We start from the raw sequence: 14,114 nt of genomic DNA on the forward strand, positions 1-14,114 counted from the left end.
TTTTCAGAGTACTTCTGACACCACCTGTTTTAACGATGTAAATTATCACCAACAACTTACTCAAGCTGTTGTTGAAATAACTCTGAAAGAGTCCATGGACTTTGACACTGTATATTTAACACTGTGGATTTTACTGTGTGTGTATCTTGTCCCTCCTCGGGATGATGTCAACATCTCCCCCGGTGGTGTGGCCGGGTCTGTTGCACATGAGAAACCTTCAGCAATGGTTTGAACGGCTGCGATTACATGGGACACCTCGGCGAGATGGTACTCCTAGGGTGCGTCCGTTACCGCATCTGCCCACAGCTCTGTGTCAAGCAGAGGTGTTTCATACTCTCACCACCAATTCTGGGTCAGCACCTCATGGTCTGGAGGTTTAAGGGTGAGACTGTGCAACCTGGGTCTCCCGGCCCCTGTCGGCTACATGTATCAGAATGCACATGTCTCCTTTCAATAGAGAGCTTACTTGTCTTGTTTGTTGTTGTTTGCGGACTGATGCAAGATGAAGGGCCTCGCTCCACCTTCCTGCTCCCTTGAGGATATCTTGTGTTTCCTGCAGGTTGTTTTTGACAGTGGTCGTGTTGTATCCACCTTGGGGGTGTTTGCTGCAGGAATTACAGCTTGTGTTCTACATTCGGTCAAATGTTGCAGTATGCAAGCCAGCATGCTTTCCTGGCTATTCTGACCCACAATCCTTTACACAGCAGATATATGAGCAAGAGGGTCAAAGTTCAAGGTGCCATGTGACGAGGAAGCAGCATGTCCCAGTTGAATGCAGACTGCATGCATCAGTATGTACTTTGTAAGGAAGCTGCAGTATGTCCTAAAAGTAAAAAGAAAAAGTAAATGATTTAGAACACAGCTTAAGACTGACACGTGGGTAAGTTGTCCCGCCCCAACAGGTTCAACCAGATCCACAAAGTGGAGTGAAGAATAAAAACACTCTCAGGTCAGACTCTGTTGTCTTAGTGAATGTATTTATTCAAGACAAACTCTACACAACATTTGCTGCAAAGGTTTCTGCTTGATCCTCTTTTCCCTACTAGTCTACATATACAAGAAGACAAGGTGACAAAGAGGGGCGTGCATGGATCCTCTAAACTCTCTGGCCTAAACAACACCAGTCTATTGTCAAAGCAACTCTTTACAAGTTGAAATGATTTTTCCACAGATGCTGAGTTTGATCCTGAAAGACTCTTGTTTGAGCTGTGAGGAGGTTTCTGTTCACAATGACATTTGATCCTGTGAACGCAGCTCAAACTGAGACTCAGTCCAACCGGTCAGACTGCATACTTTGATGGTGACGTGAGGTCACACCCTCTCTCTGATGAAGGATAATAAGCTGCGTCACTTCACTTCGTCTGATGGAAGTTGAAGTTGAAGTGAAGCACGAAGCTCCTTTTCTACACAGACCTGCTGAGGACAGAAGAGAGCTGCACACTGATGAAGTTCATGGCTAAAAGTTCAGTAAGTGGAGCTGTGATTGGTTGAAATGACGTCGTTGATTGTTGTGAACATCTGATTGTTTAAAGCTGCTTTCAAACACAAACGTCAGCTGGGAAACAAGATGGCTGCCTGTGTGAGCAGGTCCAAAGAGCTTCATGTTCATTTCTTCATCTGCTTTTCAATTGATAGTGTTTAAATCAGGGGTGTCAAACATACGGCCCGCGGGCCGGATCCGGCCCGCCACGTCATTTTATGTGGCCCGCGAATCTACCAGCAAAAAAAAAAAAAATGGAAATCGCGCACGGCGGAGCTCCTCCCCGATCCGCGCGCACACACCTCCACCAGCGTATGTGGCAGCAGCAGCCCCCCCCCCCCCCCCCGCCGCCGACGACGACGACGAAGGAGCAGCAGCACCCCCCCCCCCCCCCCGCCGACAACCGGCCCTTTGGGGGCAACCATGATGCCGATGCGGCCCCAGAGCAACAATGAGTTTAACACCCCTGGTTTAAATGTTTTCTTTCTAACTTGTAAAAAACTGTAAACTTATAGGATGAGCATTTAAAATGACGTCTTTTGACATGTTGTTAACAGGGTTTAAAAGGTAAAGTGAAGTTTGTTTTATCTCCAGAAATCTCAACTTTAACCGACAGATGTTGGAGATAAATTTAATAATTCTATGAAACCTTTTACATGTTTTCTAATAATAACTAAATGTACTTGTATTAGAGTTTTTCTGTAATTTTACAGTGTATTTACAGCTAATATCTGTATTTAATGGTATTTAATTGCAGTAGAATATACAGTGGGTACGGAAAGTATTCAGACCCCTTTAACATTTTCACTCTTTGTTTCATTGCAGCCATTTGCTAAAATCAAAAAAGTTAATTTTATTTCTCATTAATGTACACTCAGCACCCCATCTTGACAGAAAAAAACTGAAATGTGGAAATTTTTGCAAATTTATTAAAAAAGAAAAACTGAAATGTCACATGGTCATAAGTATTCAGACCCTTTGCTCAGTATTGAGTAGAAGCACCCTTTTGAGCTAGTACAGCCATGAGTCTTCTTGGGAATGATGAAACAAGTTTTTCACACCTGGATTTGGGGATCCTCTGCCATTCTTCCTTGCAGATCCTCTCCAGTTCCGTCAGGTTGGATGGTGAACGTTGGTGGACAGCCATTTTCAGGTCTCTCCAGAGATGCTCAATTGGGTTTAGGTCAGGGCTCTGGCTGGGCCAGTCAAGAATGGTCACAGAGTTGTTCCGAAGCCACTCCTTTGTTATTTTAGCTGTGTGCTTAGGGTCATTGTCTTGTTGGAAGGTGAACCTTCGGCCCAGTCTGAGGTCCAGAGCACTCTGGAAGAGGTTTTCTTCCAGGATATCTCTGTACTTGGCTGTATTCATCTTTCCTTCAATTGCGACCAGTCGTCCTGTCCCTGCAGCTGAAAAACACCCCCATAGCATGATGCTGCCACCACCATGTTTCACTGTTGGGATTGTATTGGGCAGGTGATGAGCAGTGCCTGGTTTTCTCCACACATACCACTTAGAATTAATGCCAAGAAGTTCAATCTTGGTTCAAAGAGTGAAACATTTAAAGGGGTCTGAATACTTTCCGTACCCACTGTATTTACTATAATTTAATGAGAACTTCTGCTGCCAGATTTTTGACCATTTTATAAAAAAAAATGTCAAAGTGTGCACATTAATCAGCAGGTTGTAGTCGATGTTTTCTTAACTCAACTGTCTGAAACACTTTTTCTATTTAACTTTTCTCTTCAGACTTTTCTGAGTTAAAGAGGAGCTGAGCAGCAGAGAAAGAATGTTTCCTTGTGTGCTTTGAGTTTTCACTGTAAAAACAACTGAAGTCACAATTAACAAAAGGTTTGTTTATTTCAGTCTTTAGTGTGAGCAACAAGAAGCCAACGGGATTCAGCTGACACTGATAGGAAAGAGAGAAGCAGCTGATACAGGAGAAATGATGTAAAGGAGAAATGAGTGCTGATCAATGATTGGACTGATGCTTTCAGCTCTGCTCTCAGTGGTTCCTCTACACATAAAGGTACAAAGTGATGTGAATTCAGCAGCAGCTAACAAGGTCACATGACTGATTTTGGATTAGTGGACTAGCTGCTTCATGCTCTGACTGGATGTAGTAGACTTGGAAAAAAAGAAACATTTAAAACGAAGAGCTTTTCAAAGTCTGTCAAATAGAAGTGAAAAGTGACATCATCCCCAAAGAAAGGCCAATAAAAAGCCAAATGAAGAGTCTTCCTCTCGTCTTCAAAGAAGCCAAAAGACTAAAGAGCATTGTGAACGTCATTTCTTAGATATGACTCTGCAGCTCAACGTGACAACAACATGGAAACTGTCCCATGAGTGTATTTAGTATTGAGGTGAACGAGCTGTGTGTGTTCGTCATGATGAAGAGAAATAATGTTGTTGTGTTTGTGTGAAGGTGTGGACTCTCTTATGAATCAGTGTGAGGACAGAGAGGAGGGAGTCCCTCCCTCTAAAACCAGCCAGACCAAAGCTCAGAGGTGAGATGACCATCTCTAACTGTCCATGACTCAAAATCTTTCATTCACTGACTCTGTTTCTACACATGTGACCAGGATTCATCAGGGACCAGACTGTCCTGGACCTGAACCTGAACCCAGCTGTGTTTCCATGAAGAGTGACCGGTCTATGCATCGTCCTGTAGTCTTCAAAGATGGACGCCACTCTGTTGATCAAAGGTGAGGTTTTCAAACTGATGACGAAAACAAAGTGACGATGACGATGATGAAGTCAGAAGGTCACTCAGGTAAAACTCTTTTACACCACATGGTTCCTCTCTTCATCCTGATTAGACAGCATTACTCTTCAACCATTATGGTCACCTCACTGCATCATTTCCTGCCTTTGCTGCACTGAATACAGCTTCAACATCAACATTGAAACATTTCTAAATTAAACATTGATTTCATACTAAATGTCTCCTAAAACTACCAGGATACAAATACACTGAGTACAGTAGGTTTATTAAATCATCTCAGTGCAGAATGTATCTGGTGTTTCTATCAGGAGGAAGCTGGAAGAACCTGGACCTGAACCTGAACCCAGCTGTGTTTCCATGAAGAGTGACCGGTCTATGCATCGTCCTGTAGTCTTCAAAGATGGACGCCACTCTGTTGATCAAAGGTGAGGATTTGAAACTGATGATGAAAACAAAGTGAAGATGTGTTTCTATCAGACTCTCTGTTGTGAGATCTCCAGGTTTTAAACCTTTACTGACTCAGATGAAGTTCTCTGAGCACCAACTCTCTTCTTCATTGAAACACATTCACACTGGGAGCTGCCCAGTACAACCAGTCTGACACTGAGACGCTCCACTGGAGCAGCTGGAGGTTCTGGGTGCCTTGCTCCAGGGCACTTCAGCAGTGTACAGTGAGGGAGGGAGAGCTACATGAAGGGTTTGGTGAGAGCTGTTGGGACTAGACCAAACTGACTGGTGAAGAAAACAGTGAGCTGAAAGACTGAGCTGTTGATTCTCAGTGGGATCAGCAGGACTAGTAAACCTTTATCACTACAGGGACTCATCTGATCCACATCCAGATATCACTTCATGGGCCTTTACCTTGTGTTTGTTTCTGTGTGGACAGACACAATGTGAGCTGATTCTTCATGATTGAATGATGATCATGATGTAATGTCAGTGTTTCTATCAGTTCACAGCAGCAGAGAGAAAAGTCTCCTGTACCCAGCTGTGTGTCCATGAAGAGTGATCGGTCTAATGGTGGTCTGATTAACTTCAAAGATGGACGCCGTTCTTATGACCCAGATTAAATAATTAAAACAACTTAAACAGATGAAATGGATGGCTACCTGTTACACAGATAAAAAATGTATCGTCCATCATTTACAGTTTTTAGCATCTGGTTTTAATGATGATTAACCATGACAGAACAAAACATCTTTAACTAATTGTTGCATTTGTGTTTGAAAATCATTAACAATAATTAGTTAATGGTACAAAGACAATATGAGCTGATTCTTCATGATTCCTCCACAGAGAGGACCAGGAGAGCTCAGAGGTTCCCAGTGGCCAGTCTGCCCAGCAGCATCAAACACACCTGGACTCCATATTTATGGTCTGTACAACTACTTTTACATCTATTCTGTTCACAATCATCTCCATGCTGCACTTTGTAGATCAGTGGATTGTCAGTCTGTCCAACATGGATCTGATGTTTGGTTCCATGGTTTTAGTTTGTGTCATTCATAGAATATTCTGTTCCAGCTGCTGGAGGAGAACATCGTCACTTTTATAAAGAACGAGCTGAAGAAGATCCAGAAGGTTGTGAGTTCAGATTACCCACAATGCTTAGAGAGTCAGAGGGAAGATGAGGAGGTGTTGGACGGTGAGGATGAAGAGCAGAGGAGGAGCAGCAGAGAGGCATTTGTGAAGATCACACTGCACTTCCTGAGGAGAATGAAGCAGGAAGAGCTGGCTGACTGTCTGCAGAGCAGTAAGAGGATTTCTCTAAATATTTAACATGCTGGATAAATGGGACATTTACTAATGTCTCAAGAGATGGATCAAAATATATTCATAGACTCATTCTTTAAGGAAATTAAATCTGTTCTTTGTCTCATTGATCTTCTTTGCTGTGTGTTCATTCAGGACTTCTTGCTGCAGTTTGTCAGCGTGAACTCAAATCTAACCTGAAGAAGAAGTTCCAGTGTGTGTTTGAGGGGATCGCTAAAGCAGGAATCCCAACCCTTCTGAATCAGATCTACACAGAGCTCTACATCACAGAGGGAGGGACTGCAGAGGTCAATGATGAACATGAGGTCAGACAGATTGAAAAAGCATCCAGGAAACCACACAGACCAGAAACAACCATCAGACAAGAAGACATCTTTAAAGCCTCACCTGGAAGAGAGGAACCAATCAGAACAGTGATGACAAAGGGAGTGGCTGGCATTGGGAAAACAGTCTTAACACAGAAGTTCACTCTGGACTGGGCTGAAGACAAATACAACCAGGACATACAGTTCACATTTCCATTCACTTTCAGAGAGCTGAATGTGCTGAAAGAGAAAAAGTACAGCTTGGTGGAACTTGTTCATCACTTCTTCAGTGAAACTCAAGAAGCAGGAATCTACAGGTTTGAAGAGTTCCTGGTTCTGTTCATCTTTGACGGTCTGGATGAGTGTCGACTTCCTCTGGACTTCCACAACAATGAGATCCTGACTGATGTTACAGAGTCCACCTCAGTGGATGTGCTGCTGACAAACCTCTTCAGGGGGAAACTGCTTCCCGCTGCTCGCCTCTGGATAACCACACGACCTGCAGCAGCCAATCAGATCCCTCCTGAGTGTGTTGACATGGTGACAGAGGTCAGAGGGTTCACCGACCCACAGAAGGAGGAGTACTTCAGGAAGAGATTCAGAAAGGAGAAGCAGGTCATTAGGATCATCTCCCACATCAAGACCTCACGAAGCCTACACATCATGTGCCACATCCCAGTCTTCTGCTGGATCACTGCTACAGTTCTGGAGGATGTGTTGAAGACCAGAGAGCGAGAAGAGCTGCCCAAGACCCTGACTGAGATGTACATCCACTTCCTGGTGGTTCAGTCAAAAGTGAAGAAGATCAAGTATGATGGAGGAGCTGAGACAGATCCACACTGGAGTCAAGAGAGCAGGAAGATGACTGAGTTGCTGGGAAAACTGGCTTTTGATCAGCTGCAGAAAGGCAACCTGATCTTCTATGAATCCGACCTGACAGAGTGTGGCATCGATATCAGAGCAGCCTCAGTGTTCTCAGGAGTGTTCACACAGATCTTTAGAGAGGAGAGAGGACTGTACCAGGACAAGGTGTTCTGCTTCGTCCATCTGAGTGTTCAGGAGTTTCTGGCTGCTCTTCATGCCCATCTGACCTTCATCAACTCTGGGGTCAATCTGCTGTCAGAAGAACAAACAACCTCCGGGTTGTCTAAAGTCTTTAGAGACAAAACTAAACTCAAACGTCTCTACCAGAGTGCTGTGGACAAGGCCTTACAGAGTCCAAATGGACACCTGGACTTGTTCCTCCGCTTCCTCCTGGGTCTTTCACTGGAGACCAATCAGACTCTCCTACGAGGTCTGCTGACACAAGCAAGAAGTAGCTCAAAGACCAATCATAGAACAGTCCAGTACATCAAGGAGAAGATCAGTGAGAATGTGTCTCCAGAGCAAAGCATCAATCTGTTCCACTGTCTGAATGAACTGAATGATCGTTCTATAGTGGAGGAGATCCAACAGTCCCTGAGTTCAGGATGTCTCTCCACAGATAAACTGTCTCCTGCTCAGTGGTCAGCTCTGGTCTTCATCTTACTGTCATCAGAAAAAGATCTGGATGTGTTTGACCTGAAGAAATACTCTGCTTCAGAGGAGGCTCTTCTGAGGCTGCTGCCAGTGGTCAAAGCCTCCAACAAAGCTCTGTAAGTACAGAGAGTTAGATTCATATATCATAACTTAAATACACTGTTATCTTTTCTACTTATTTTTTCTTTTTTCTTCATCATTGTCTCTTCAGACTGAGTGAATGTAACCTCTCAGAGAGAAGCTGTGAAGCTCTGTCCTCAGTTCTCAGCTCCCAGTCCTCTAGTCTGAGAGAGCTGGACCTGAGTAACAACAACCTGCAGGATTCAGGAGTGAAGCTTTTGTCTGCTGGACTGGAGAGTCCACACTGTGAACTGGAAACTCTCAGGTCAGATATAATTAATGTCCTCTTCATGTCCTTATTTACATCTATGGATACATTTGTAACCTCAGTACTGCAGTGACCTTCCAGCCCTCACAGTTCCCTCAGATTATGAGACATATGAGTTGTTTTGTGTGTTTGCAGGCTGTCAGGCTGTCTGATCACAGAGGAAGGCTGTGCTTCTCTGGCCTCAGCTCTGAGCTCCAACCCCTCCCATTCGAGAGAGCTGGACCTGAGCTACAATCATCCAGGAGACTCAGGAGTGAAGCTGCTGTCTGCTGGACTGGAGGATCCACACTGGAGACTGGAAACTCTCAGGTATGAAGAGGCCTGCTGCAGCCACAGTTAATCAGTCGGATAGAGGAGGTAGAGCTGGAGACTTTTTCTCTGTCACACTGTCAGCCTGGTTAATATGACCCTGACACACCAAGCTGACCTCAAACTACCAGAGACTCATCAAACCGATTGTGTCCCACATCAAACCATCAATACAGACAAATGGAACAGTAGCCAGGATGAGCCAAAACAGGGAGGGAGGGTGATGAAACTGCACATTTCCTTTGGTTCAGTCTCAATGTTTCCAGCCGCCGCTGTTTTCTTCCAACAAGCTGTGATGAAGCCACTGTTCACTACCTGCTCAGCAGCAAAAAGCAGACACTCAGTTCGAGACTAATTGGTGAACATAGTGGAGCATTTAGCAGCTAAAGAGACAGATATTTCCCTCAGGAGGTGGTGGAGACCAAAAACAGAGCTAAACGAGAGAGAATATTGTACTTCCATTCATCAAGTGACACAAACACTCCTGATGAATCATCATGTTGATGTGTAACTGCTGGATGTGGAAGCAGCTGGTTGATATCAGGTTAGACCCAACTACTTTATAAGCCGATAATATGTCAGATGTTGTGTTTACAGCTTGTTTTCACTGAACCACAAGTGGACAAAGAAATCAATTGATGCAGGTTTAAACATTTGATTTACTGACTGACTGGTAGAGGAAACTGAGTCTGAAATGGATGATTGTCAATATAATACTGATATTAATATATCATGATGAAGTGAACATAATGAGCTGTCGTCATGGGCCAATCAGAAGAAGCTCCAGTGAAGTAAAATAATATGAGCTGATTAATAATAAGTGCTCCATGTGAACATGAATAACAAAGCTCTGTGTATGAGAGCAATGTAATGTCCATGTTTCATGCTGCTCTGACCCCCCTCCTCCTTTCAGGGTGGAGCCTGCTGGAGTCCGATGGCTCAGACCAGGTCTGAAGAAGTGTAAGTGTGCTTTGAATTTGATTCATGAAAATAAAGCATCTTCAAACTGTGACATCACTCATTCACATCTCTGATGTCATCATCAAACAGATGATAGATTAATAACTGCAGCTGTATTGTGCCTTGTTCTCTCCATCAGATTCCTGTGAACTCACACTCGACACAAACACAGCACACAGAGAACTCAAACTGTCTGACAACAACAGGAAGGTGACATATGTGTATGAGGATCAGTCATATCCTGATCATCCAGACAGATTTGACGACTGTCCTCAGCTGCTGTGTAGAACTGGTCTGACTGGTTGCTGTTACTGGGAGGTTGAGTGGGGAGGAGGAGTTTCTATATCAATGAGTTACAGAGGAATCAGAAGGAGAGGACGCAGTGGAGACTGTGTGTTTGGAAAGAACGATCAGTCCTGGAGTCTGGAGTGCTCTGATGTTGGTGATTACTCTGTCTGTCACAATAACAGAGAAACACCCATCACCACCACCACCACCTCCTCCTCCTCCTCCTCCTCCTGTAGAGTAGCAGTGTATGTGGACTGTCCTGCTGGCTCTCTGTCCTTCTACAGAATCTCCTCTGACACACTGATCCACCTCCACACCTTCAACACCACATTCACTGAACCTCTTTATCCTGGGGTTGGGTTCTGGTCCAGCTTTGGTTCCTCAGTGTCTCTGTGTTCTCTGTAGGAGGGAGAGTCTCCTCCTGCTAGAGAAACTTTCTCTCTGCTGACCAGATAGTTCAGTCTGTACAGGATCACACACAACTGATGTTAGTTAGGAGAATGTGGGTAGGAGTTTATCCTAAGGGTGGTGTTTGTAGTGTTCTCTTTCCAGTATGGCTAGAGGTTGATGAAACAATACTCTGAACAGAGTGATGTAACTTCAACAACCTTACTTTCATTCTTGAAGGTAGTACATCTTATGTGTCCAAACAGAACATCATCTATTCCTTGTACCCGGAGAGAGCAAGTCTCAATATATATCAACCCTCTCTTATCTCAAAATGAACATAGATGTGTTATTAGCAATACTATATATGAAGTGAATCTCTTGATTTCTCCAGAAGTCACAAACCTGTGCTGAACAGGTGCATCCAGATAAACATTCTTCTCTTGGTGATGAAGACCTTCATCATCTGGAGGGTCTGGAGTTTGTGAATGCTCAGATAACTGGGATGTGGTAAAAAAACACAATATTTAGCTGTGAAGTCTTTTTCTCCAGACTGCATGAGGAGGAGGCAGAGAGAAGTTATATCAGCAATGCAAGCAAAGCTTTAACGATGTATGATCAATATCCACTGAATCCCATGGATTCTTACAATGTATATAAGGTTTTCACCTGTAATTATTTACATATTTATTTAGAGTATCCATAGCTCCTGAAGGCAGCAACATCTCTCTCTCTCAGCTCATTAGGTGTTGATAGGTATGTCCTCATTGAAGTTTCTTTGGTTCCAACGTGTTGAGCAAAGCACTTCATTCCTCTGATATTAATACGAAGCATTTCTTCTTCCAGCCTTTTCAGGAAAGTCACTTCATCTTCCACTTCTGACAGTATTACAGTTAGCGTCAGCTCATACTGCAGTAAAGAGTACAACATGTACCTCTGGGATGTAGTGGAGTACAAGTATCAAGTAGTACAACATGGAGATGAGAAGTACAAGTACATCAATGTACTTGTGTAAATGTGTCCACACTGGAACAGAGACAGAAATGTGTCTCATGTGAAAGACTTCCTGAGAGTTTGTCTCTGATATCACAATGACTCCTCCGCAAATTGGCTTTCAGGGCGATAAGCCACACCCCCTCTCAGCGCGATTCACGCGAATGAACACAAATGGTCCCTGGCGAGACCAGCAGCGCAAATTGGCATAAGACTGCTACAGCAGTGATTGATGTCGGGGATGTGGAATGCTCAGTGAAACTCTGTATATTCTCATATTATGGTCTGTAGCAGGAGACGTCGGGGACATAATTTGATAAGAAAAATAAAGTCAATGGTAATTATTATTTCAACTCATTTTGCAGACAATGTGGCCAGACCTGGTATTGCGCGAGACTAAGTCATCACACAGCATGCAATCCTGCTCTAGTCTAAGACTGTTGTATGTGTCATAACCCGGCTCCTAGGCTATGACAAATACAGAAAGAACACAAGGGTTGATGGTAAAGTATTTATTTCAACTAAATAAATAAGTAATTACCTTTGTGAAGTGTATCAGTCAGTAACATCAGTAATGTAAACGTGAATGTGTGTGTGATGAAGTGTGGGGTGTTGTCAGCGAAACCGAAGAAGACCAGAACCAAAATATAACCTGGCAGCCACTGGCAGGGATCACTCCACATACGCAGGAGAGAAGCCGGGGCAGAGCACCACTGGAGCAGGGCTTTCATAGGAGCTCCAGGACCAGGTGCTCTGCATCAGGTAATCTGCCACGACTGCTGTTAGAGGCAGGGCCTTCACATATGTCAGTAAGTAATTCAGGGAGAGGACTTTTCAGAAGCTGCATGGTTCAAAATGTAAATGACAGTTATCTTTTGGTGGCACCATGTAACAGATCAAACAATGCAAAGTGTAGTTTTAGCCTTATTTAACATATAATAGGGCTCATTGGGACCTTATTATGGTGTCTTGTAGTAAGTAAGAGGTGAATATTAAAAATAATACATTATACTGGGGAAAAACTGTGTAAAAAAAGTCCAAATAAAACCAAATCTCCGGTGTGCCCATGTCTTTCTTTAATCTGGACTGCTCTGTGGGATGTGACTATAGTTATCGTAGAAGAACTAAAAGGAAATGTTGAAAATTTTGCAAAAATACTTCAACATGAAATGGAAAGGGTTGACTAATGGTAGCCTCCCACGGAGTCGTGATGGCAAGGAGGATGAGTCAAAAGGTTGTGTTGACTATATCTAAAATTAAATTTATAAAAATTGTGCTGTGGGCATTAATTAAGTAAAACTACAACTTTGGAAACTTATAAATGAGGTCTTAGCCTTCTGTATTATATCAAGCTTCAAGCTTCCATTATCTGTGAAAACATGCAAAATGTATATTTACAGACTGATATTGATGCTGACATCTTGCCCCAAATATTCAGCATCTTTATGCCCATTTAGAATTTTAAAATTTCAATTTACAAAGAACTTGACAACGGCACAAAGCAGGTGTTAAAAAGACAATAACAGGAATCAGCGCTAAGGTTAGCCAGCAAGAACAACTAGTATCCGCTTTCCGAGTGAAAGTTGACACCGCGTCTCCGAACAACACCCAAAACAGCTTTATCCTCTTTTTAAAAAATCAGCAAATTTGCAGACAGAAAATCCCAGTGTCACTATCTAAGGACTACTTCTGCTACTTCTTTAACTGCTGTTTTGTCTACTGCTACACTGCTCCCACTATAAAGCAACTTAATAATGTTGGAACACACATAATTGAGGTCAAGGGCTTCCATAGTCTGACAGATTTAGAATTGAACATCATGGTCACGACATGAGTACACTTCTAACTATTAGGTAGGTACTGTATACAGGACTGTGCTCATGTTTCACTACTTGACATCTCTGGTCTATAAAGAGTGTCAGAAAATGACCCTTGACCATTATGAGGTCAAGCAAGAGAGACAGAATGAGAGACAGAGGGGGAGGACGTTCGAATGTCTTTCCCACGTACCGTTTCTGTTATTTAAAGAGATTGAAGGAAATTGGAGATTACCTTCTACAGTCAAACCAACCTGTCATCGGCCGGTCTAATTGGCTGTCCATTGGTATCAAAGAGCAGCGGATCAAGAACCATGAAAAATACAGAGCAGCCCGTCGCCATCAGTTACAAGAGCCTTCAAAGGCAGCAGTTCTTCAGATGCTGCAATTCCAAAGTCATTCACCATAAGACTGTAAAGTATTTTGCACTTTGCAGGCTTTTGGGCAGAGCAATGCAAAATAACCTAATGGTTTTTCATGGAGATTCCATAAGCTTGCACCCAGTCCGAATCTGATGAAACGGACACATTTTTAGAATCCGTGTAATTTACACTTTCCGATGTTATCGCTCTCTCATATGTCCAGCGAGAGTAAACGCACATAAAACCTGCTTCTTATAACTCAAGAACTTGCCTAAATCCTCACGTTTTCAAGTTTTCTTCAGTGTTAAATAATCCAGTGATAGTTGTCTGTACATCCATGGGTACATTGCAAGCAGGAACTGCTAATAGCTAATTGGGCATATTTTTAACAGTGTAAATTAAACAAATGGGCTAAGAAGTTGAAGCCCACAGTACAACTTACTGAATCGGTAGCAACATAGGGGAGTTGTCTGGATTTTGTGTGAGAGGGCCCACAGAGGCAGGCTTTGAAAACCACTGGTGTTTTCTTTTTTTGCTGATTAGATTTTATATCTATATTCATACATCACAAAGATATACAGTTTAACAATGGAGATTTATAGTCTTCCATGTGCTGAGACTCAAACAGTCATGAGCATCTGAAGAGAGTGAATCACCCTTTCTGAAAAATATGACCGATAAATCCCTAACTATGCAAACTCTTTAGAAAGCGCTTTTCTCAAAACCCTAGGATTTACAGACGTTGCATTTTGGCATCTCCTTTACACATCATAAACATTCATCCACAAGCGTGCAACGCTGTTTGATGAAC

General features: G+C 43.0%; 1 protein-coding gene across 1 annotated transcript; it reads left to right on the forward strand.

Annotated features, from left to right (window-relative positions):
* The first annotated feature begins 1,335 nt into the window (after positions 1-1,335).
* On the forward strand, positions 1,336-12,167 carry LOC306702151 (protein NLRC3-like). The gene is made up of 11 exons (XM_079167689.1): positions 1,336-1,467; positions 3,345-3,985; positions 4,061-4,183; positions 4,512-4,628; positions 5,500-5,578; positions 5,728-5,956; positions 6,112-7,915; positions 8,011-8,184; positions 8,323-8,496; positions 9,410-9,456; positions 9,596-12,167. The coding sequence occupies exons 2-11, from the start codon at positions 3,882-3,884 to the stop codon at positions 10,147-10,149; spliced, it is 3,405 nt and encodes a 1,134-aa protein (XP_079023815.1). The 5' UTR covers positions 1,336-1,467; positions 3,345-3,881; the 3' UTR covers positions 10,150-12,167.
* The last annotated feature ends 1,947 nt before the right edge of the window (positions 12,168-14,114 follow it).

The sequence above is a fragment of the Pholis gunnellus genome (assembly GCF_910591455.1).
Source record: "Pholis gunnellus genome assembly, chromosome: 10".
Lineage (NCBI taxonomy): Eukaryota > Metazoa > Chordata > Actinopteri > Perciformes > Pholidae > Pholis > Pholis gunnellus.